The following is a 26,459-nucleotide window of genomic DNA, read 5'->3' as shown; positions in this document are numbered from 1 at the left end:
ACTGTTGGCAGGGAGTAATAAGTAATAATATTACTCTTGAAAGGAGTGGGGTTTGTTTTTGTGTTTTTGAGCTCCGAGCCCAACACTAATGGTGACCTTCTCTCTGTCAGAAAAACAGGTTGAAGTTGATATACATCAAACCATATTTGTGTGTTCCACTGCAATGATCAAGGTCATGCTTTTGTCTTTCTGAATGGCAGTCGTCGTTTCCGTGCAGCCTGTGGTTCAGACTGTGGCTGGTTACGTGGGCTTTCGTGCACTTTAAACCGAACTAAACCCGGTCTTCTGCGTGCACACAGGAACACATCGCTGGCTCCATGATCATTACCATCATGTACAGTCAAACCAAACATTATTTAGACACCAGATATACTATTTTTTTTTTTTTTTTTTTTACTAGTGGGCGCAGGACACTATAGTTAATTTATGTAAGTGAGGAGAGCAAAATAAAGTAAACTGTGACATATTATACCCAAAAATTATTCATACATTGACTACCAGTAAAATGTATACAAATGTAGGACCAAATGTTTTGCTTAAGTGTTTTTTCTTTAATGGTTAATTCGACCTTTATACACCACAGACTGAACAAAATGAAGAGTTAGTTGGTAATTGTTTGACCTAAACTGGTATTATCTAATGGTGTAGTTAAATTTAACAGCTGACAGATATTCAACATCATTCATGTGAGACAGTCTAACAGAAGGATGGACAAAACCAGTGAAATATCAACTGATCTTGTCATATTTTATTACAGTTTTCTAAACTATAGCGAATAAACTGCGATAATGTGAGAAATGTTGAAGGCGCCTGAATATATTTTGGTTTGACTGTATGAGTATCGGGGCAGTGAGCCAAATGAGCCGACTCGAAATCAGAAGGTACAGTATTTTGTCAGAGTCAAGTTCCTGCTTGTTTCCGTTCCCAGAATGTGCCAAAGTTGGCTCCGGGCGAATGTTAAGGTGTTGCTGAGATGTATTTGTCTTTGCCAAAAGAGCAGATCCCCAAGACTCGATGATATTCAGGTCCGCACACTAAAAGTGGGAACCTGCAATAGTTTAAAGAGCAACTGATTTAATAAAATGGAGTTTTGTTGGTTGGTTTAAAGGTGCATCTGACTTTATGCATGAAAGTGGTTTGCCGATCATGCGCGTGCGGCTTTTGTTTTTCTGCTCTTCTAGCTTTGGTTAACATGGTGCATTTATGTGCAGGATGTTCAACACCACAATCCTCAACCAAAACCTTATAGATGAACACTCATGGAGCATGCAAATGCTGCTAGAAATAACTTTTCCGTGAAGAAACAACACATGTTAAAACACGCACGCACATCTTCAACGCGGTGGCATTAGAGGACGTTTACAGGAGGATCTAATGCAGGATCTGCGCGTCCAGCCGCTCTACATTGTTTTATCTTCGTGAAAGTCTAGCTGGCTCTGGTCTGGGTCATATTTGCATGGCCATTTGTTTACAGAAGATTAGGTCACATGGAAATGTGCCAGGGAGGATCGACAGAGGTAGAGAGATTTACACCTACGCATGTTAGTCAAGTCACCTTTATTGATATAGCGCTTTCTACAATACAGATTGTTTACAGAGATAACAGGAAAATAATGCTACAAAGTTTGTTTCTAGAAGAGAATAGCGTCTCATTCTAGCTTAAGTAAGTTCAGTGATGGCTCATTTTTGTTTTACAAAAGTTATTAATTTAGTTATATATATACAGCCGCTCTGGAGAAAACAGTGATGCCATCGTCCAGCTCAGTTCAGTTCTCATATGATAATGTCAATGCAGCCAGATCAATATTATTGTTGAATATTAAATTAAATGTTAAATTTGAATATTAAGTGTCCCCAACTAAGCAAGCCAAAAGACAAAAGCGTAAAAGGCGACAGCGGCATGAACCAAAACTCCATCCGTGACAGAATGGAGAATAAAACCCGTCGCTCAGTTCTCCTCTGGCCAACACAACAGTGAATGATTACACCCCACAACATTGGTATTTGCATATTTTGTCACAGAGAAAAAAGAAACTGGACATAGAGATATAGCAATTTATTTAAAGGATAAGTTATTTGTATTACACCGATTATCCTGAGAGATGTGAACTATAGTAGACAGTTTTTTTGCAGCATCATTTGATGAACGGAAACACAACAGATGTGTGTAGCGCAGGCTGTTGCATTGGTGACAATGCTCACAGTTGTCAGAGACAGGGTGTTATTAACCCTGTGTTGTCCCAGCATGGCAAGCCCATCCACTGGAGCTGCTGGTTAAGGTCCAAGGACGGCCATGTGACACCAAACGCCACATTAAGACTGGAATTTGGTTAAACATCAATGTGTAATCCTCTTTCTTAGCCACGTGAAAAATGGCTGAGCTAATCTATTTACTCATTCAGTGATACGAATGATCAACAGTCTTATCTTCTGTTCATGACCGAGAGAAAAACTACAGCACATACTCTCAGATTGCGTGGTATTTAGTACACACCCTGTACACTGTAAAACATAGCTTGTGAAAAGTATGTTATTAACTGTATTAAATTCAATAATTGTGATGAATGTGCCAGCCTGTTTGGCTGTTGATGTACCCAAACCATTGTATTTAGCACAGATGGGACAAGAGATGTTCAGATTATGACTGAAAGTTAATCAAAAGAGGCTTTTCCAGGAAAAAAACAAACAAAACACAATCAGGCTACACAACACATTGCATTAAATATTTACTATACAACATAAAGTGTGACATAAACAATCATATGCACATATCTAATATCAAATAAGGAGATGCTGATAACAGCCTCAGCCTTTCACTGTATGGAAAAAAGTGCAGTGAAAGTGAATGGTTTTACATTTACATGTTGGCTAATTTGTACGATCTCATTCAAATGTTTTCATACAATCTGCTTTACGCCGCACTGATGGTTCGGTTTAGGCTTGGAACTAAAAGCTTATGTTTTCTTATAAATCAAATTGCACGAATACATGTAAAATGTTCCCCTCGTAAAACAGTGACGTCTTCTCATTGAGATTGGGTTAGGCAGTCAGAAAGGTTTGGAACAACATTTTTGCCAAGCCGATCGCAGGGGAAAACGTGACTATTTTACGAGGTGCCGATTTCATATCTGTTAGAGCCATAAGCAACATTAAGAATTTTGTAATATCTTTCTTTATAACGAGAGTGAGTTTGCTTATCAGTATGTGACCCTGGATCACAAAACCAGTCACAAGTCGCACGGGTATATTTGTGGCAATAAAAACATTGTATGGGTCAAAATTATCGAAGGGTTTTCGATCATTAGGATATTAAGATCATGATCCATGAAGATATTTTGTACATTTCTTAAATATATCAAAAATAATTTTTTTGTGAGTGGATGCAGCAAAATCGCAAACATAAATGAATAACTTTAAAGACGATTTTCTCAATATTTAGATTTTTTTGCACCCTCAGATTCCAGATTTTCAAATAGTTGTATCTTGGACAAATATTGTCCTAACAAACCTTAAATCAATGGAAAGCTTATTTATTCAGCTTTCAGATGATGTATAAATCTCAATTTAAACAAATTGACCCATACGGTCCAGGGTCACATATATGTATATTTTGTATTATCTGTATTGCATCATGATGTGACTTTAGCTAGTTTGCTCTAGACCCTGGAAAAGGTTCAGAATCATGTTGTTGAAGCTTGATTAAGTGTAAATAGTTTTTGAGTTTCATTCTTTTTTTCTGTAACTTGACAAAGAAAAGGTAATCTCACTCTCGGACACAGGGGTGGGACCCTTTCTAAAGTCGCACCTTGTACCTGACTTCATATTAAGATGTCAATAAAAGCGTGCTAGTGCATGCCAGTCGCGTTCCCACGGTCACTTCCGGGGCTGGATCGGGCCTCGTCTGGGTTTCCTGGCCCGCCGAATACGGAGGCGGAGTTCACCCGAGTCTGGAGACGACAGCGCCGGATGATTCACACTCATCTAACATCAGCATTAAAGACTTTTACAATCAATTTAGCTCAAAGCTCACTTTCAGACAGCAGCGAGTGTTTGAAATAACTTCTGTTTGTGATCCGATGTGGATTCTGATCACCGTATACGGCAGAAATAATTATACGCGATACTATGCGCGCTAACCGTCACTCACCATAGTAAACACGGTAAATACGACCGCTTGAAGAAATCAGACAAATCATATCGGCTATCACAGTCGTGTTTTTATTTTATCTGTCAGTATACGTCTCGTATAAACCCAGACAGCAACGTAGTTTCAGGCCACATCTGGTACAGTACATGTGGATTCAACACAAAACAGATGTGGGCCGGATCTGGGCCGACACTACACTGCTGTCTGAGTTTATACCGGACTTTCCGATATCCATACTTAGCTCAGAAAATAAAACAACTGAATGAGCTTCCTCTTTTTCTTTTTCTGTGGAAATACAACTGTATTGTGACTGTCACTGGAGAGAAAATTTGAGGAAATTATCATTCTTTTTAAATGTGATGTAAACATACGGTCCTGCGACTACAGTTAAACAGACTGAACAAGTAGGCTACGTGTGTCCCTTTCATTTGTGAAGTAACGGTAAACCACTTTATTTCTGTGTGAGTAATGTGCCATCTTGACACAAGTGTATTCATTATGATCAGTGTATCACTTTTTATTGTAAACCTGTGGTAAAACATCGATTGCTTGGGTTTTAAATCTGTAAGTAAACAACAAAAAGTCAAACAAACGGCCACTTTTATCATGTTCGTTTTGCGATCTCGCTAGTTTCCAGTGATTTCTTTCTGATAAAACTTCCATTTGTTGGTGAAATGAAGGGTTTGTGTGACGTTGTTCCAGAGAGGCGTGTTGAAACGACAGTGGAAACGCGGATAATGGTACACATTCGAACCTTTTTACAGGGTATCGTGCCAGTGACAGCTTTTCTGAGAGGATATGGTTATGGTTTCATGCATCAAATACTTTGTGTAAGACCCCTGCAATGGCGGAGAGCAGAAAATGGTACATTACAGTTAAATTTTTAGAAAGAAGGTATAAGCAGGAAGGTTCATCTCCATTCCCACCCCTATTGTACGAAAACATGCAAATGAGATCATACAAATTAGCTACCAATTGGCAATGAGATTGTGTTGGTAAAACTATTCTACGTCCCGCTGGTCTTAGCCAATCTGCAGGACAATCAATGATGAGAATATGCAGTTGTGTGCATCCAACATTCATTCTAATTACTTTTAAATAAATGTTTTTTCATTGTATGCAGAAACTACAAACAACACACAAACACAGAAACTCTAGAGTGTGAATGTGAAACCTTTGTGGCTTCAGACGACAGACGATGTGTAGTTTGGCTCTCTTGCACATGTGTGGGTGTTCAAAAGCTGAGGCATTACTCTCGCTCGACTGAGTCTGATCTCGAGAGTCGAATCATCCTCCAGTTCCTGTTTCCTTCTAGCTAAATCCTCAGATACTTCCAAAGAATAGACAGAGCGTTATCAAAGAGCAACGGTCTGGTGCCCTACTTTGACCCAGTTAGCACACTGAAATGTCTTACTTAGCCTAAATAAAACAAGAAAAACAGCTTGCAGTATAGCTATAAACTGCCTGAGGGTTACTGTACCATGTCAGGAAAATGACAAGGAAATATGTGAGCCAAAGCAATAACCAGTTTTATTATGATCTCATGAAATAGTTACTATTTTACGAGAGATTACGAGAAACAAAACCCTATAACCGCTAAACCGAAGTCCTCTTGGGTGTAAAGCAGTGGCTACCAGAGAGTACAGGTTAGATTGGGTAAATTCTCATGATTTTGCCACTAATTCATCAATATGTGAAATAGTTATGAAATAGTTATGAAATTATGAAATAAGTATATGAAAGTTTTTTTTTTTTTTTTTTACTACATGATTGGGGTATAGCTGATAATATTCAGTATAATATTTCATTAACATATTACATTGTATTTTTAAACACAATTTAGGGTATTTTATTTGCTACTTCACTGTAAAAAGTGAACAGTTGGATCAACTTAAAAAAATTACTTCAATTGGTAACACCTAAAGAAATTAAGTTTTCTCAACTTAAATTATCACATTTTATCATGAAAAACGTGATAATTTAAGTTGAGAAAACTTAATTTCTTTATGTGTTACCAATTGAAGTAATTTTTTTAAGTTGATCCAACTGTTCACTTTTTACAGTGTTGATGCATAAAGTCACCAAGAAACCAAAATGGAATCAGAATATCTTCCTCTCCCCCTTGCAGTGACATCAGCCAATAGCAAACCACAACCATTCAATTCCATTTCACTCAGATATTCGTCACAACAGGGAAGAAAAGACTATCGCAACTTCCATCTAAAGCTCACTTTCATTTTTAACACTTGATGCAGAAATAGCTTTGCGTTTTCTTTGATGTTTCGCTCTTGACGTGTCTGCACAACACATTGAGGGGCGAGAGACTTATCACACACAGCAGATGAGACGTTTGTCCTGTTGTTACAGCAACAGGGACCTTTGTGGATCTCGTCGTCATGGCAGCAGGTCTCAGGCTCACCGTGTCATGATAGAGCCGGTTTATTGAATCAGGTTTATTGTATCCATCTGAGAACATCAGTCTGATCAACATCAGTCTCATCCTAAACTGCAAGGCATATGCCACAAGAAAAAAAGGACAGTGATTTTTATTTTACATGTATTTTTTTATTTTATTTTTTTCTAAACAGGCCAAAAGTAGATCATATGTCACCGTTCATTGAATATAATTTTTTTTTTTTTTTTTTTTTGCCAAAAAGTTTAGCTAGTATGGTACTTGATAGAGTGTACAGTGACTGTTCAGATTTCTAAGTGTTAAGTGTTGATATGTAGTAAATGTTAATGAGCTCATGGATGTAACATCATCATCTTTAAAATGAGCATATTTGGCATCTAATGGTCTGGATAGACTGGGGGAAATTTTGTGTTGTGAATGTTATGTCCTCCTAACATAAATCACTTAATGTACGCGCGCACACACGCACACACACACACACACACACACACACACACACACACACACACACACACACACACACACACACACACACACACACACACACACACTTGTGTTCATATGTTGGGAGTTCTCATTCACACCCATTGTTTATATAGGACAATTGTAAATATTGCAAACCAGCTCCTGGGCCAGATCCAGATCCTGACTGATGGAGACTCCATGCTCAATAATCTAGAAACTATGTGAATCAACACCACAACAAATGAAGCAGCAAACTTTGTGAAACGCAAAATCGATGTCATTGTCAATACTTTTGGCCACGGCTTTATGTATAAACAATGGGAATCTTATGCAATGTCCCCGTTTAGATAACTATATTCATAAAGCTGTGTGTGTGTTTTTTGTGATGGGCCGGTTTAGAGTAAGGGTTAGTGTATACAGTTTGTACGGCATAAAAACCATTGTGTCATTGGAGAGTCCCCATAAAGATAGTGAAGCAGACGTGTGTGTGCTTTTGTGAGTGTGTATAAACCACATCAGCATTTATAGTTTATTTTAAGTGTTAGTAAGAATAACTCCAGGTAGCACTTCAGTTGTGTGTGTGAAGAGCTTCCTGTGATTGTGTGGCTGTAATTCAGACCCTTCCGCCACTGCGATCTGACATTACACTGCAGCTAATCACTAATGTCCAAAGCATGAGCAGTAGTAACAGTGAAGCTCGCCTCAGCACCACTAATCGTGTGTGTGTGTGTGTGTGTGTGTGTGTGCGTGTGTATGTGTGTGTGTGTGTGTGTGTGTGTGTGTGTGTGTGTGTGAGTGTGTGTGGTGCACGGGTGGGCTATACACTGATGTCTTATGAGTACAGCATGACTGGCCTTCATGTGATGTGGTGCAGAGTTCAGATCAGGTCATTGCTAGCATGTGTCTCTCTGTATAAATATATTTATATATGCAATTCATTGAAAATTGACAGAAAAGTTCGTTTATAATGTAACAAAAGATTTCTATTTCAAATAAATGCTGTTCTTTTCATCAAAGGATCCAGAAAAGTAAATGCATTTATGAATTTTCAACACTAATCATAAATGTTTCTTGAGCAGAGGATCATGTGACTCTGAAGACTGGAGTAATGAGAGTTTACTGCATCAAATAAACGCAGCCTTTAAAAAAATCTTAGCGACTCCAAACTTTTGAAGTTTAAGTGAGGCTTCATATTTTTCTTTTTTTGTCAAGCAGTGCTTTTATTAATAGACCATCAGATCCATATTTAGTCTGAACTGCATGTTTTTAAGTGTTTTAATCAGAACCAGCCCCCCCCAAACCCCCCCGCTCATGATCATGTGACCCCAGCTTCCTGAAGTCACGAGCAGTTTACGGCGAGGTTGAAATGTTGGCAAACTGCTGACAGGGCATCAGATGGTTCATGTCAGGATAAATCAATAAAGCTATAAAATATGTGCTGATATTATATTACACAAACAATTCCTCATAATGGCACACATGAATGTAATTATATCTCAAATATACGCAGTACACAAATGTTTGCCGTAGAAGCTTGAGGTCATCAGGATTCAGGATGCATGGAAACGAGATAAAGGAATCGGAATCACTCAGGTTTATGGAGATGTTTATTAGTTTTGTGCTTTAGACTGGTATTAATGAAAAGCCCATTGATGCTCTTATTGGTCATAATATGTTATGCTAAAAGCGTTGTGTGCTGTTGTTCTTTGAGAAGAAGAAAATACAGTGATCCTCATCTAATCGTTTCATTGGAAAGAAAAGTCACAGATAAGATCCTTTTAAATATAGATATTTTTTATAGAGGCTCTTGCTTCTCTTACTGCATAGTTCAAGAGATATATTTTTATAAAAGATATAAACCACCATTAGTGGATGAAATCTCCACATTAATGTGTCCTCAAAAAACTAAAACAGAAAAACAATGCTATTGTAAGATGAATGGTTGAGGGCCTGAATTGGTCAGCTATGCTAAAACACAAGGTATAGTAACATCCGTGAGGTGAAACTGACCAAACACTGAGCTGAGTCTACATGCCTGGAGCTCAATCTTCTAGAGGAAGGAGAAGTTCATCGATTTACACAATAAAAAAAGATTTTAATGAAAATTTGTGTTTTCTTAGTAGTTGTCCAGAAAGTAGTTAAAGGTAGGAAGAGATGAAGCTAGTACACTGGAAAAAAAAAAAATATTTTAGTACAATCAAATTGGATGTTTAAGTCATTTCAACTTAAATGACTTTAAACTGAGTTAAAAAATGAGTTGAATCTTGTATAATTGTTATAATTTGTTTTGAAAATTGCTTAACTTATTTTGATGAGTCAAAGCAATGTAAAAACATATGTTGTCGTAACTTATTGATCACATCATTTTTTTACGTGATATTGAAAGCATGAGATCGAGAGCGTCACGAGACGAGACACAGTGTTAAACTACCTCATGTCTCAAAGCACATAACATTACAATAATAATGAACTTCCAGAGCTCTGGTTGCACCACCTGACTGCTGCAGATTCATTTCAGCGTTGATAGTGTTGACACTCTGAGAACGTCACGGGTTGCCATCTCTTCATTACGGTTATGACTGGAACTTGTCGTTTCGGTTCAGTGAACAAGTGCGCAGAGGGATGGAAATACACATGTTGACAGGATTCGGACCCAGTGCAATGATTGGACGAACACATATAGAAGATATATGTACATTTTTAAATATTGAGACCACTTCTCTTATTGATTGCTATCAGGATGTGAAGAGAGTTTCAACCAGGATAACACAAGTGTGTATGAAAAACATTGGCTACTCGACCTTTAAGCAGTTGGTGTGTTAGTGTTCAGTTTCTGTGAATGACTCTTGGCTTGCAGTGGAAAACAGTGTCCCACTTGTGTCTGGTTTGTGTCCTCCTCGGAGCAGCACGGCTCATTCACAGGCCGCTCTGGGAATGCTGAGCTTTCCGGCTTCACTTTATTTTCACTTTTGCTCAATTACCAATATATTTTTCCAATACAGGTTACTTCACAATACACAATGTTCTTTGTATAGCTTTTTTTCACAGTACTCATTGTTTCAAAGCAGCTTTACAGAAAATCATGATGTTAATCTTTATAATATCTTCATGACTTATAGTTGCATTTTGCATATTATATAATAATATAGTTCACATTTTGCGCTGATAAACAGTCAAGCATTTGAGATTTGCTTTATAGTATATATCGCTTTATGTGTGTTTGCGAAAAGTTGGATATACTTATAGTATCTGCAGGTTAGACTTATTAATTTGTGTTAATCATAATGTGTTGATATATCATGACAATATCATGTCGCTACAATGGGATTAACTGATTAACGATTAGATTCGCAAATGAATCTCTATAGTAATTGTCTGAAATAGTTTGTGATTTGACTTTATCGTTTGCAGTGGTTTCTCACACTGAAATTGTGTCGCCGTCGTTTAAAAAACTGAAAACAAAACTAGAAAATGTCGTCTATCCATAGTCAGTAATAAGCAGCTCTTCATTGCACATGTTGCTTTCTGATCTTTGCCCACGGCGTGGATATACTTATCAGCATATGAGTATATGTATATGACAGTATATGACTGAAACGCTCCTGGTTTAGAACGAGAACAGCTGAAGTAATACATGACTTGTGGACACTAGCAAACACAGACAACTGGCAGAACCGGTTGATTAGTCCACGCAATAACTTGCTTTACAAAAATCAAGGGGTAACACTTTATAATACTGTTCCTTCATTAATGAATAACTACACAGGAACAAATGAGTAATGCATTAGTAACACTCTAGTAACTACTATTAACTAACAAGAAACTCTGATTAACGAATTAGTAAGTAATAGCGCTCAGTCGGATGTGGTAGTTCACTATTAGCTAATCAATAACTACTATTTTTCATACCTCACTGAAGACTATAAGAACTACTATATACAGGTTAATAAATATTTATAATGCACAATGTTTAATATAAGGTAATGGTAGCCCATTAGTAATGAATCAAGTGTTACTACATCTTTCTAAAGGAACTACTAATAATTTGGATCAGTATCTAAAGTGAAGATCATGGGAACACACTAGTAATGACTGAAGTGTTACCAAATCCATTGGAAGGAATTGCTATTCAAAATCTTACAAAAATCTCAAAAGCTTACAGTGACTTCAGTCAATATTAGGTAGTTATCATGTTTTTCACTTTAGATACTGATCCAAATAATTAGTAGTTCCTTTAGAATGATGTAGTAATACTTGAGTCATTACTAGTGGGTTACCATCACCTTTTATTATAAATTATGCATTATTCATGTTAATTATGAACCTATAGATAGTAGTTCTCTGGGAGGTATGAAAAAAATAGTAGTTCTTGATTAGCTAATAATGAACTACTACATTCATCTGAGCGCTATTACTTACTAATTTGTTAATCAGAGTTTCTTGTTAGTTAATAGTAGTTACTAGAATGTTTCATTAATGAATAAAATTAATGAATTATTCATTAATGAAGGAACAGTATTCGTGTTACCAATCAAGGATATATTGTGAATATACTTTGTTGTCCAGTAGCTGTGACTATATCCACAGTATAACCATAGCTGCCAACTTTTGAGTTTAGCTTGGAGTGAGATGTATGTGGATGTGGGGGTGGGGGGGGGGGGGTACAATTACATGGTACAATTTCTGGTAAGCTACATTTTTTTTATTATTTTTTTATTGCTTGACACAAATTTCACAATTTCAATGAAATTAAATTCTTCTGATTTGATTTAATATTGACTCATTTGGATAAATATTAGGTACACAAGATAGGCCTTATTTTTCTCAAGAAAAAAAAATCTCAGCTAATGCTGTAAACATACAGAGAGCCCTATCAGCTGGTAGTATTATTTAAGGTAAAAAATAACTCAAATTAAATAATAATGTGTTTTTTTTATTATACTAACAACTTTAGTAAAAGTAAAATAAAAATTGTCAAGTAAAAATATAATAAATACGTATAGTACACATATTTAGCAAAATAGCCTACTCTCTATAGCTCTTTTTTTCTAGCCAACTAACGTAGCCAACTAACGTAGCCCATATTATGGTCATTAAATGGCTTTCCTGAGGTAAATGTTATGTGACATAATTGTTCTCCAACTGTTTTTATTGACCCCTTTCCGCGGATGAAAAACACTGATTGATCAATATCATGTATGAGGAATATACATTTCGGTAAGTTGTAGGCTACTGTATCTTTCAACATTGTTCGTGTTTATTTACTATTAGCTAGTAGAGATGATCGGGTCACGTGCCGTTAGTGATCTGTCACGTAACATTTACAAGCGCAAAAACGGTATTTATTGTTTGAATTTCGTAATAAAATTGACATAATCTGAGAGCTGAGATTTTTTTAATATCATAAGTAACCTGCTCTGTCTAGTGTCTGTCGGTCTCCGTGTCCTCTATGCTTTGTATTTTTTTCTGTGCGTGAGAAAATGGATGTGTGGCGTGAGATTGTGTGAAGAGTGTCGATCGCGTGAGTCTCGCGGTGAATGTGTGAGTGTTGGCAGCTTTGCCACAGCCTCTTGTTACATTATTGATGAATAAGGTACTTTCAATACCATAATTCCTGATGGTTTGAGGATATATCCAATGTATGCTGTAAAAACTGTTTTCACAAAGTTGTAAATAAAAGATTTCAGTCTTTCACGTGCGTGCGTGTGTGTCCGAGTGTGAGTGTGTTTGAACAGAATATTTTAGATGTACATGGACAAAGCTGTTGTAGCATGTGTGTATGTAAAAAATATAATTTTAAACAGAGATGAGCTCTGTAAAAAACTATTGTTTACTGCAAATAAACTCAACTTAATTTACTGTGTTTATGTCCAGTGTATTTAAATTGACAAAATTAAATTATCTCAGATTTTGGAAGCTACAGTAAGTAAAATAAAATAAAAAAGCCCATGCAAAAAAATAAAAAGCATTCAATGAGTTGAGTCCTTATTCAGTGCAGTAATAACCACATACTGTCCCGCTGACTCTTCCAGAGCTTCTGCACGAGATCTCAGGGCTGTGGCCGTGTTCAGTGTTTCAGGGAGCGACTGCAGTTGTAAATGTAGAGATACACACACTCACTCAGAGTGTGAGCATGAAGATGTGTTCAGGGTTATCTGAGGGACACTCATAAAGAGCGATTGTTTTCTGCTTTATCTGTGCGGCCTTGTGACTGCACAGGACACACACACACATACAAACTCGTGAAGGACGGAGTCCAGCATTAAATGATGGCACACCACATTTTATCTTGCTGATACAAAAATCAAACATTAATGCCGGAAAATAAGGTTTGAATGGATGAAAGAGTTGAACGTGTGAAATTGCGCTCACAGCAGCCTGTGGGTTAGCCTGTGGGTTTCTCTCCCAGCCAACACCACTATGCAAATAGATTTGTTAAAGGTGTTGCACTTTGCATACAATATGTGTACATTATGTGATATATTTACACTATTGTAAAAAAAAAAAAAAAAAAAAAAAACTATATTTTTTGGCTCTTTATTGTGGCCAATGATGCAAGAAGGTCCAGCACTTTTGCTGTGTTCCAGAAACTTGCATTCGCTCCTTTCTCGCCTGCTGAAAAGACCAACGCAGAACGGCATGCTGGGATTTTCAGCGGGTTAGCACCACACAGTCGCCATTGAGTGATGTGGACTGGGCAGTGAGGAATGTAATGGAGGGGGGATGAAGAAACAACTGCAATATTTCTTAATCAATTGACTGGTTTTCATAAAATTAAATACAATTAAATACAATTAAATACAATTAAATTAAATTAAATTAAATTAAATTAAATTAAATTAAATTAAATTAATAATAGCACCGTGTCACCCTCATGTCATTCATTTCACACATACAGTGCAATGCATAAGTGAATACACCCATGCTAAAGTTGACTAAAAAGAGGAATAAAAAAATCATATTTTGGAAATTGAACTTAATGCCTTAATTTAAAAAATTTGGAAAAATCCAACCTTTTAGGACACCAATTTTCTTTGTGAATGAATAATGTATCGTAAATAAATAAATGTTCTTCCTTAAAATACACGGTGCATAAGTTTGGACACCCCTATGTTAAATTCCCATAGAGGCAGGCAGATTTTTATTTTTAAAGGCCAGTTACTTCATGGATCCAGGAGACTATGCATCCTGATAAAGTTCCCTTGGCCTTTGGAATTAAAATAGCCCCACATCATCACATAGCCTTCACCATACCTAGAGATTGGCATGGAGTACTTTCCATAAGATCATCTCTCAATGCAAATCAAACTAGCTATTAGGCTAACTGAAATAAAACCATGCCAATCTCTAGGTATGGTGAAGGCTATGTGATGATGTGGGGCTATTTTAATTCCAAAGGCCAAGGGAACTTTATCAGGATGCATAGTATCCTAAAAATTAATAAAAAAAAAAATACTTAAAAATAAAAATCTGCCTGCCTCTATGGGAATTTAACATAGGGGTGTACACACTTATGCACCATGTATTTTAAGGAAGAACATTTATTTATTTACGATACATTATTCATTCACAAAGAAAATTGGTGTCCTTAAAGGTTGGATTTTTCCTAATTTTTCAAATTAAGGAATTAAGTTCAATTTCCAAAATATGATTTTTTATTCCTCTTTTTAGTCAACTTTAGCATGGGTGTATTAACTTATGCATTGCACTGTATATATATATATATATATATATATATATATATATATATATATATATATATATATATATATATATATATTTCTTTTTTTTTTCATGGAACAATTTTATTTATTTATTTTTTTCAATACAGTGAAAGTTAATGATGATGAGGCTCAAGCTAGAAAAATGACAACAACAAAAAAAATAAGCATACTATAAAAGTAGTCCATAGCTTGTGTGCTTCGTCCTGAAAGCATGTGACAGATGTGAGCGAGACTGAAACTTCAGCAGATATTCACTGATACTCTTCTCCTCGGCCAAAATGCAATATGTGCAGACTTAAGTAGTGTATGGGAAGAATTTTAATTTATAATGAATAACTTTTCCTATCACATGGCTTGAGAACACTTGAATATATCACACAAGTGTTGTGTACTCCTGTCACACACTGGAAGAGCCCACGGTCAACATTCACTTTCATTCAATAGAAAAGAGCAGCTGAACATCCTTCCTAACATCTCCTTTTTCAAGTCAACAAGTCAAGTCACATTCATTTATATAGCGCTTATAACAATATAGATTGTTTCAAAGCAGCTTTACAGTGATAATAGGAAATTAAAGTAACAGAGATTGTTTTGTCTTTTAGCAGATCTAGAATAAAGTTATTGTCCAGCTAAAGTTAGTTTTGATTGATTCACTTCCATTGCAAAGATCATTAGTTATTAACTTATTGCTAACACAACACCTTTCTAACTGAAAACAGAAAACGTTTAATACGTCCTGGACGTTGATTTGCACGACGACAGCGTTTGATGGCTCCAGAACGCAGACTTTGAAATAGGTTCCAAGACGCACGTTAAAAACCTTATCATCTCCGTGACATTTCATTAAATATTCCTTTAAGTAGGAAATGTTCTTCTCTCTTGCTGTTCTTTTTGAAGATGAACTCGTGTTTATGGCCCAAATGTTATAAATGTCTCACAGACTGATGGCCATAATCATAATAATGAGTTGTGTCAGTACAGTATATAGTTATTCTAGTGGTATAACACTATCTCTCTCTCTCTCTCTCTCTCTCTCTCTCTCTCTCTCTCTCTCTCTCTCTCTCTCTCTCTCTCTCTCTCTCTCTCTCTCTCTCTCTCTCTCTCTCTCTCCATCAGTTAATGAATACCTGTTCATGGCTCAGGCCCGGGGAATCCAGATCAGGAACATGGGAGCTCAGGTGATTGAGCAGATGGTCCGCAGTGCCTACAACGTCAACGGCACAGGTACACACACTCCTGATCCAGTTATGGCATATCCTCACCAGATAAACGCGTTATGAGATCCTTCTGAGACCCACCAAAAAAAAAACAAAAAAAAAAACACTTTATAATACTGTTCCTTCATTAATGAATAACTACACAGGAACAAATGAGTAACACACTATTAACATTCTAGTAATTAACTATAAAGAAACTCTGATTAACACATTAGTAAGTAATATTGCTCAGTCTATGTGGTAGTTCACTATTAGCTAATCAATAACTACTATTTTTCATACCTCACTGAAGACTACTATATACAGGTTCATAATATTAATAATGCATCATGGATAATATAAGGTAATTGTAACTCATTAATAAAGACTCAAGTGTTACTACATCCTTCTAAAGGAACTACTAATTATTTGGATCAGTTCTCTAATGTGAAAATCATGGGATTTTCCAGTAATGACTAAAGTTACCAAATCCATCAGAAGGAATTACTATTCAAGATCTTACAAAAATATCAAAAGCTTACAATGACTTCAGTCAATATTAGTTATCATGTTTTTCACTTTATAATACTGATCTAAATTATTATTAGTTCCTTTAGAAGGTTACCTTTTATTATAAATTGTGCATTATTAATATTAATTATGAACCTGTAGTCTTCAGTGAAGTATGAAAAAAATAGTTGTTATTGATTAGCTAATGGTGAACTTCCACATAGACTGAGCGCTATTACTCACTAATTCATTAATCAGAGTTTCTTGTTAGTTAATACTAGAATGTTAACACTGTGTTACTCATTTGTTCCTGTGTAGTTATTCATTAATGAAGGAACAGTATTATAAAACGTTGCCAAAAAAGTTTTTCAATCCCATGCTCTGTAGAAAGAGGCTTGCTTTAGCCAATCATATGTTTCATTCATAAAACAGGGCAGCTTTTAAGCCAGTGTACCCGTACTTAACAAAGTACTTTGCGACATTGATTTGATGAAATTGTTCAATAAGATGTATGTAAAAGATGTTTTTGAATGTAAGATGAGCTTTAGGACTCGGCTGATCCACCAGAAAGCTTTCCATGTCTCACTAATCAAACCCCCGGATTCGACTCCTCAGAGGCTCAGCGTGTTGAATAGGGAGAATCTAAAACATTGTGGGATGTGGATCCCGACTCGAGGGCTGGAGTTGAGAAACACTGCGTCAGGATACGCCAGGCTTTAGGGAAGACAGTGCTGGAGATGTTTGTGATGTACATGTGCATGACTGTTTGATTCTGTCACTTTCTAGACTACACGTATGAGTTTAACTTCAACGAGACAGAAGATCCCTCCACTCCTTTCCTCCCGCTGGGCTTTACGTACAAGCCGGATCACGTCTGCCCGGAGAAACTGCCCTCCATGAGTAAGTGCACAGACTTACGGACAGCTAGTTTACTAACAGCTTTACAAAACAGCTTTTTCGTGTTAAAAAACTACTGTCAGGATTTACTAAAGACGCGCAGTGAAAAGTTAGCGCTGAAAAGACTTGGACAGGGGAGAGATGTACAGACGTCTTCTCCTTGACAGATTCAATCGGTGAGATTTTTGAGTCAAGTCATCTTCATTTATATAGTGCTTTTAACTAAATTAATTGTTTCAAAGCAGCTTTACAGAGATAATAGGAAATTAAAGTAACAGAGATTGTTTAGGCTTTACAGCAGCTCTAGAATAAAGTTATTGTCCAGCTAAAGATAGTTTTTGATCGATTCACCCAAACAATCTCTGTTACCTTAAATTATACGCCTATCTCTGTAAAGCTGCTTTGAAACAATCTACATTGTTAAAAGCGCTATATAAATGAAGATGACTTGACTTCACAACCATTGCAAAGATCAGTAGTTATAACTTAGGGGCGCTAACACGACACCGTTTTAACAGAAAATGTTTAATGCGTTCTGGCCGTTCGACGACAGCGTTTGGTGGCTCCAGAACGTGGTGCAAGTTTTGAAACATTTTGAAAAACGTTATCCTTTCCGTGTAAAATTCAAAACCGCGAATCTGTGAAAGCGGTGACGGCGTGCACATGCATATTATGTGTTCAGTCTATAGGTATGCGCGTTTGAATATATATGTGCGCAGTCTTTCTTTACAAATTGACATCGCAAAATTACTTACATAATACAGAATCTAAGTCGTTTCCGCGGATCCATGCGAACTGGAACCAGTTTGATAACGATTAAGTCAATTATTCCGCTTATACTTCAGTTACCACACATCAAGACATTGTTCAGATGATGTATTTCAAGACGTTTGTCAGGTCTCTGTCCTTGAAACGCTCTTGTGTGTGGGACTAATTTATTACGCATCTCATCTCACGCCACCGTTGCTAATTACAAAAAGTCATTTCAGAGTTAGAGTTATTTCAGAACAGAGACTTGAGCCACTAATACTAGCAGACTAATGCAGTTATGAGAGAGAGAGAGAGAGAGAGAGAGAGAGAGAGAGAGAGAGAGATTAAGCGTGTGTGAGTTACCTCAGAGTCTCTTAACTGTGTTCAGCACCAGTGTCTTCTAATAGCTCCTAATCTGCACCTCGCTGGTGAGAAACGTCATGGAGCTTTAAGTTGCTAAACTATTTTACTGATAAAATCGTCAGAGCAGCGCTAGCATCACACAAGTGTGTGTGTGTGTATGTGTGTGTGTGTTTGAGTGGGAGAGAGAGTGTGATGTTATGAAAGTGTGAAAGTTATATGTGCTTTCCATAGTAACTAATACATCCATAATACATAATAAAATGTAATTTTGTGCCACAAAACAATAATTAAGACCTGCTGGAACTACTTTAGCCGTGCGTTTCCCTGAAAATAATTGCACACCTTAGGACATTCATCAACCAATCAGAATCAAGCATTCAACTGCCCCCGTGTAGTATAATGTGCAATAATAAACTGAACTGACATCCAGTATGGCTGTCATGGCTACTAGGTTTTCCCAAGGTTTTGATACAGAGCTTGTGTGTGTTCCTGGTGTCATCAGCTACATATGTGCTTGTAAGATCAGCAGTGATGAGTGTTCTCTCCTCCTGTCTGTCAGAGGGCCGGCTGAAGGTGAACATGAGTGAGATCTCTCTGTCTGAAGTGGAGAAACTTCTGGATCGGGCAGATCCGAGTCTTTCTCTCGGAGGCCACTGGAAACCTCAAGACTGTCTCCCACGCTGGAAGGTTAGTGAAAACACCTCTGTGGTGCCTACTTTCTCTTTCCTTCTTCAGAAGTGTTGTGGTTAGAGATCTAGATCTCAACCAGTGAGAAAAAAGGTTGTTGCATGAAAAGCTCTTTTGCGAGATGCTCACTTCTCTTCGTCTGGTTAAAACCACACCAGTGTTCAAAAGAGTTCATTTGGGTTTGAGTGATTCATTTGCAAACAACAATTTTTGCCTAGTTCATTTAAAATGCTTTATGCGAGAAGTACAAGGATTGTTTTTTATTTAATTTCATTGACATGCTTCAATATAATAATATACATATATATCCCCGGTTTCACAGACAAGTCTTAAGTTAGTCCCAGACTAAAATACATGTTTTAGCTGTTTTAACTGAAAGCAACTTGCACTCATGTATCTTAAAATATATCAGTGCCACTGTTTTGTCTCAAGATGCACACCAGTTATGTTTTTTAAAGGCACGTTTATAAAAGCTACTTAAATGTCCTAATCCTAGGCCTAATCCTGACTTAATCTAAACCCTGTCTGTGAAACCAGGCCATATTATAATACATAACAAATAAAATAAAAAGAGATATCAATTTAAAACTAAAATTAAGAATGCAAAATGGGAAATTCAACACTGAGTGATGAAGCAGTTTTAGTCAGTGAATCAGTGTAATGAAGCAATTCATTAAATTGGACAAAAATAACTGCAGGATTTCATGGAAACGAATCAAACTCTCATCAGTATTTTTTGTATTTGTGATTTTTAAATCAGATACTAGATTGGTACAGTGTTTAGAAGACACCAAATAAATATCAAATATATCTTAAATATTCAGTATATATCCCTAAAATGCGCACACGCACACACACACACACACACACACACACACACACACACACACACACACACACACACACCTACACTTGACAACAGTGACCCTAAATACGTCTTATATATTTGAATGTATATTGCAACAACACACTGCTGAACTGTGGGAATCTTTGACGCTGCACGTTGAACACACGGGTAATTCAAGTGCTTTTTCTGAATTGATATTTCCTCATTTTTGCTGTTGTTTTTCCTATTTCTCATGTTTTAGGTGGCCATCCTGGTTCCTTTCCGAAATCGCTTTGAGCACCTTCCGATACTTTTCCGCCATCTGATCCCAGCGCTGCAGAGACAGAGACTGCAGTTCGGCTTCTACGTCATTGAACAGGTGAGAGAGTTACAGAGTAAATCTCACCGGCTGAGATCTTTAGAGTCCCCGTTAGCTTTTAGAAACACACCCATAAAGTTTGGACTGACACACCATTTCTAAAAACGGTTTTACAAATGATTTACACACATTCATTCTGCTAATATGTGCTACTGCAAGATTGCCATTGTCATGGGCAGCACTAAAGCAGTCCTGTTTCATTGTCAAATAGTCATTTTACAATAGTGCTAAGAGTAAAGGTGTGTGTGTGTGTGTGTGTGTACAGGCCGGAAACGAACCGTTCAATCGTGCCATGCTGTTTAATGTCGGGTTCAAAGAGGCCATGAAGGACTTGAACTGGGATTGCGTGATATTCCACGATGTTGACCACATTCTGGAGAACGACCGCAACTACTATGGCTGTGGTGACATGCCGAGACACTTTGCGGTCAAACTCAACAAGTACTCTTACATGTAAGTTTCCTCAATACACTGTTTTCCTCGCATGCGATTTTGAAGTGTGTGAATCATTCGTCTCTGAATAAACACCTCCTGGGACATGTACAGGCTTCCCTATGAGGAGTTCTTTGGCGGCGTGAGCGGGATGACCACGGATCAGTTCCGGAAGATAAACGGCTTTCCCAACGCTTTCTGGGGCTGGGGAGGGGAAGACGACGACCTTTGGCACAGGTACGAGCTCGAAACGCCTCAGAGCAAATAATAGGCTTTTACAACATTGTGATCTCATATCTTTTCCAAAGAGACGCTCCCAGATTACTGTAAAAGCTGATAGTGACTATCTGGATCCCACTAAATCTAGTACATGCTATAAAAGTAATTACTGATTAAAGGTGCTCCCAATAATCTTTTCCTCAATTAAGATGGTTTACAGATAAAAGATGATACTTTGAATATGTCATAATCATATCTCTAACCTAATAAAACCTGTTTTATTTTACATGGAGAGGGTCACAATTTTGAGATCACATGACTACTTTTACAAAAAAAAGAACAACAATAAGCTAATTTCATCAGTACAGTGAATAGTATATTTAAATATAGTATGCTAGTATGAATGAACTGCTGGTATACTTGTAAGTGTCCCACATCCACACTTCTTAGGACTAAATTAAAGTATACTTAAAATTAAAAGTATACAAAAGTAGACTTTGACACTTCAAGTTTACATTTAAGTTTTTCTTTTCTATTGCAGCTGTTATTTATACTACAAATGCATATGTATGTATACTGTTAGTTAACTAGCTATATCCTTCTAGATCACTTATTAATATATGTGTACATTTTGAAGTATAATATCAGCAAACATACATGTTTTCTTTAAATTAGCTGGTAACACTTTACAATAAGGTCCATTAGTTAATGTATTAACTAACATGTATGCGTTTTATTACAGTATTTATTAATCTTTGTTAATGTTAGTTAATAAAAATACTGATGTTCATTGTTCATGTTAGTTCACAGCACATTAACTAATGTTAACGACCTTTGATTTTAATAACGTATTAGTAAATGTTGAAATTACTATTAACTAAGATTAATAAATGCTGTAGAAGTATTGTTCATTTTAACTAAGGTAGTTAAATAATGTAAACTAATGAACCTTATTGTAAAGTGTTAGTATTGAACTTAACATCATATACTTTACTCACACCTTGAAGAATAATCAATAAAATCTGCCAAATGTTTATCTGTTATCTGTTTCAAGCCAACTAAATTACACTTTTCTTAAGTAGGGTACAGCTAATTTGATCTAATATTTGATGTTTTTTTTGTTTGTTTTTTTATGTTGTAGATTTAAGTAGCAAATGAGAATCTCTAAAATTATTGACTATATTTTGAGACAAAGATCTTGTTAATGTTTTTCAGTTTTGTTTAAGGTAATTAAAGCAGCAGTTTTTCAACAATAGAAGAATATGTAAAAGTATGGTATTTGTGGTAAAAGACATAATTAACATAATAATAAATATCTGGCTGACTTTTCCATTAGTTGACATGACATGGTTAGATTCAGATGGCAAATATCATATATTAAGTTGGGTTTTATTAACCTTATAGATAATCACCATTATTATAATGAAACCATCATATTTAAAAAAAAATATGAAATTAATCATATCATATAATAAAATATAATTTATTGTTACTACTGTAAATCTATATTAAATTATTATGGGATCTCTTTCAATTCTTTTAGAATCTTTTAATATATATTTCCAAATTATCATATTTTAATGACAGCATATTTATTGCACAAAAAATTAATTATTTTATATATCAAAATCAAGAAAAATAGTACAAACTTTGCTAAAGTGATTATTTTGAACAAGTATTAACTTAGAAATTATTAAAAAACATTATTTTACCTAAAGTATTTGTATAATACAAATACCCCCCCTCTCCACCTCTTACATTTATATGATTTTTAAACAATATTAACCACTTTTATGATTTTTAAACAATATTAACCACTTTTATGCATTTATTTGCACACAAAATCTGTTGCTCCATAAATGTTCAATACAAACATATATATTTTTTCTGCAGTCATACACTATGGGAGCAGTGAAAAGCACCGTTGTATGGGCCAAATATAATCTGTATTCTTGTCAGTATAAACCAAGTACACTTATATAAATTTAAGTATATTTCATATAAAAAGTCGACTGAAAGTATATTCTCTCTGTAGTTTTAAAGACGTACACTAGTTGCCCAGGATAGCCAAACACTGCTCACTTTGTTTTGTCTAACCCCCGTTATGAAACATGGAATAAATTAATCTTGGCTAAATCTATTGTAACCAAAATCTATTGCTTTTGCATGATGTTGCATCTATAGAGTTTAGTTACTAGAGTATCGTAAATAGTTCATAATAAATATTGCAAATAGACACTTTGATAGTTTGTGCAGTGGCCTGAGACTTTGTTGACTCTAATATGTGTGTTTCTTTTCAGGGTTCAGTTCGCCGGCTACAAAGTGAGTCGTCCTCATGGAGAACTGGGCCGCTACATGTCTATACCACACCACCACCGAGGAGAGGTGCAGTTTCTGGGCAGGTATGTTGAGAACAGGCCTCTTCTTCTGAATGTCTGAAGTCTCCATTTCTTATGCCACGTCCCAGAAGACATCCTGGACGCATGTAGTTTGGTGATGGCGGACGGATTGTTGGGTTCTAGAATGTCATGATTCTCATTAGTGTTAGTAATGTGCGCCTATAGGCGGGTCCACAACACACTTTGTCCCGTAGATGTTCTGCTTGCTTTAAAGTGAAAGCAAAATTGCCCCATGAAATCAAAATTTACCCTATTTACTTTGTTAGCGCATATTACTAGTCTTGTGGTGAACAATTAATCCGTGCAAGTAAATATTAAAAAAAAAAATTTTTACCATGGTAATCTTTAATCAAAATCTGAAAAGTTACTTCCGGTCTGCACTGTAAAAAATTTCTAACCCTCCCAAATCAAAAATTTCAAGTGACCGATAACATCTACATTTTTCAATTGGCCCAAGTGAAATTCTGTAAATTATAAAATTAAATTTACAGATTTTCACTTGGGCCAATTGAAAAATGTAGATGTTATCGGTCACTTGAAATTTTTGATTTGGGAGGGTTAGAAATTTTTTACAGTGTGGAATGGCATCTTTTTCTGATGACGTAGGTTTGACGGCTTGGTTTGAAAACGCTTAACCACTCCCCTCAAACCGTTAGTCTGCTATGAGCAGAGATGGAGAGGAGGAGCGCTAAGTAAAACCCTGCCCTCTGTTCAATATTCCGTTTCACTTGGAAATACGTCATAAAACTGGAGAAAAGTCGTTCGTAACTTCCGGTTCACGGGGACTTTAACCTCGCACACGAGCAGATCCGTTTCCTCGCTAGAGAAGCGTTCAGTCTTTCCGCTTGCAAATTCCTCCATGTAATAGTGAATCCGCCATGGCACGAGCACAACTGGCTTTTAAAGGGAATGGGAGATGAGACTCAGATTGGTTTATTGCACGTTACGCCCAAAACACACCCATTCCTCATTAAGAGAATAGGGACAACCCTTTTAGACCATGCTGACCATTTTTCCCGTCGTTAAATAGGGCCCCATATGTCAAGTGTCAGTTTTCGACAGGTTGCTGAAGACTTATGCACATTATCTCCTTTTGCTTTTCAGATACAAGTTGCTTCGTAGATCCAAGGAAAGACAGAGTCTGGATGGCCTCAATAACTTGAATTACTCCCCTCTAGTGTCCCGGAGGAGTCTTTACACGAACGTGTCAGTGACGCTCAGCCGAGACCTGGCGCCCATCGCTGACTACTGACAACACACACGGGACGGCAGGAGAGACACATGCCACACCACTTTATCGATTTTAGTTATTTTTTTAGTAAAGGGGGTGATTCCACAGATCCTCATGTCTTTTCTTTTATCATTTACTTAATTTTTTTTAATTTTTTTATTTTCCACCTAATTTTCTTTTTTTTGTGTTAATTTCACCAAATTTGACCTTTTTATTTTTCCTTTGTCACTCATCCACTGTCTGTCTATCATGTAAATTGATCTGTTCTGGAATCCAAAACCCCAACTGCTGGTTTCCCCTCGTCGGGCCGATCAGATCCGGTGCGATGTGTCTTCTGATCAGGCTTCTCCGGGGGGGAATGTTTACAGCAGGAACGAGAAAAGTTATCGGACAGGTCGATGGCAGTTATGCTAAACCACTTCAGAATAGCCATTGCAGGGTTTGGGGACTATGCCCCTTTCTCTGCCAGAAACAAACACAGCTGGTTCTGTGTGTTAGAATATCAAACTAATAAATGCAACAAAACAAAAAAAAAACATTTAATAAATGTAGAATAAATAAGCATGCACTGATCCTCACAGTAGATGCTACTAACATCACACGTTTGTGTGGAAACCAACACCTCGCATAGTCCTTTTAGCTGTACAATATAAACATGCTTATTTACCGGCAAACGCATACAACAACGTTTTTTCTTGACATTGTGACCTCATGAAATGGCTTGACTTAGCTCAGTTTTCTTTCATGTGTTGATGTATATTCCACTAAAACAGGAAGATGGGCGAATCAAATGCCTTAAAAAAATGAAAAATAGCCAGCAGCTTTTAGTGTATCTCACAGCTGTGAATCACAAGATGGTATTAGAGAGAGGGACATTTGATTAAACACAAAACTGGACATGCCCATAAGCGCAAGTTTTGCCATTTTTAATGCATTTATCATAAGTGAATGTTCTCAACTCTCAGGAGTACACCAGCATATCAGAGCCAATAGACATGGACTAAAAGCCACACAATGGGATCATCAACAAACCCATGCCGTATACAAACCACCACAATGCCAGCAGAACGCGCTTTCGTCTGAACGATCAGGTATTTTCGCTCTGTACACTGGATAATATGTGTCATGGGAGGTAGATAAGGACCAGCTCTGACTCGATAGTTTCAAAATTTGTCAAGCTGTATTTATGTGGGTCTGCAGGCCATTGAAAATAGTTGGATTGTCTGACGAACAAACATTTTGTGGTTTGTGCTTCCAGAGGGGTTTTCCCTTTAGTTCCTGCTTGCATTGTGCAGATATTTTAAGAGTTTGTCCCACACACTGCCCTTCACAAACACATTGACATGCTTTGCATTTAGAGAAATCTGCTGCTGCCTACGTGTTGAGCGTGTGTACTCACCTCATATTGAAACAAGGGGCGTGTGTGTGAGGGGATACAACTCTGTTCCGCTATTAAGTTTTACAAGAGCCAACAATTGACATTGTTTAATTCTGAGTGTTATTAACGGTTAATCTCTTGAGCTAAACTTGGACAAACATTTGGCTGAACAAGAAACTTTATTAGACCAAACACTCTCACTTAGGGCCTCCTTCATGAAACACCAGAATGATGAAGTCATTAATGAAACTATTTTTGCACAAGTTTTCATATTTATCCGTCAGGTTGCTTTCAAGAATTTGCGTGCAAACCATTCAGATATATGATGCCGTTCATGAGAGCAGACTCAAGCTCTGCTTTATCATTCATAAAAACCACAATTTATTCCACAATTTGTCACATTGAACTTAATGCAAATGACATTCTGCACATAAATGTGTTTC

At 36.6% G+C, this 26,459-nt stretch overlaps 1 protein-coding gene across 1 annotated transcript in view; it reads left to right on the top strand.

Annotated features, from left to right (window-relative positions):
* Positions 1-25,174, top strand: part of b4galt5 (UDP-Gal:betaGlcNAc beta 1,4- galactosyltransferase, polypeptide 5) — a 35,125-nt gene extending 9,951 nt beyond the window's left edge. The window contains exons 2-9 of the mRNA XM_079848494.1: positions 15,866-15,973; positions 17,242-17,355; positions 19,025-19,152; positions 20,241-20,357; positions 20,623-20,810; positions 20,904-21,026; positions 23,309-23,410; positions 24,512-25,174. Of these exons, the coding sequence (XP_079704620.1) occupies positions 15,866-15,973; positions 17,242-17,355; positions 19,025-19,152; positions 20,241-20,357; positions 20,623-20,810; positions 20,904-21,026; positions 23,309-23,410; positions 24,512-24,659 (1,028 nt within the window). The 3' untranslated portion in view covers positions 24,660-25,174. The remainder of the gene's footprint in view (positions 1-15,865; positions 15,974-17,241; positions 17,356-19,024; positions 19,153-20,240; positions 20,358-20,622; positions 20,811-20,903; positions 21,027-23,308; positions 23,411-24,511) is intronic.
* Positions 25,175-26,459: the final 1,285 nt, after the last annotated feature.

The sequence above is a fragment of the Squalius cephalus genome (genome assembly GCF_949319135.1).
Source record: "Squalius cephalus genome assembly, chromosome: 18".
In the NCBI taxonomy this organism is placed as follows: Eukaryota; Metazoa; Chordata; class Actinopteri; order Cypriniformes; family Leuciscidae; genus Squalius; species Squalius cephalus.
The sequence above is the reverse complement of the archived record's forward strand: the minus strand, read 5'-3'. Positions and strand labels throughout refer to the sequence as shown.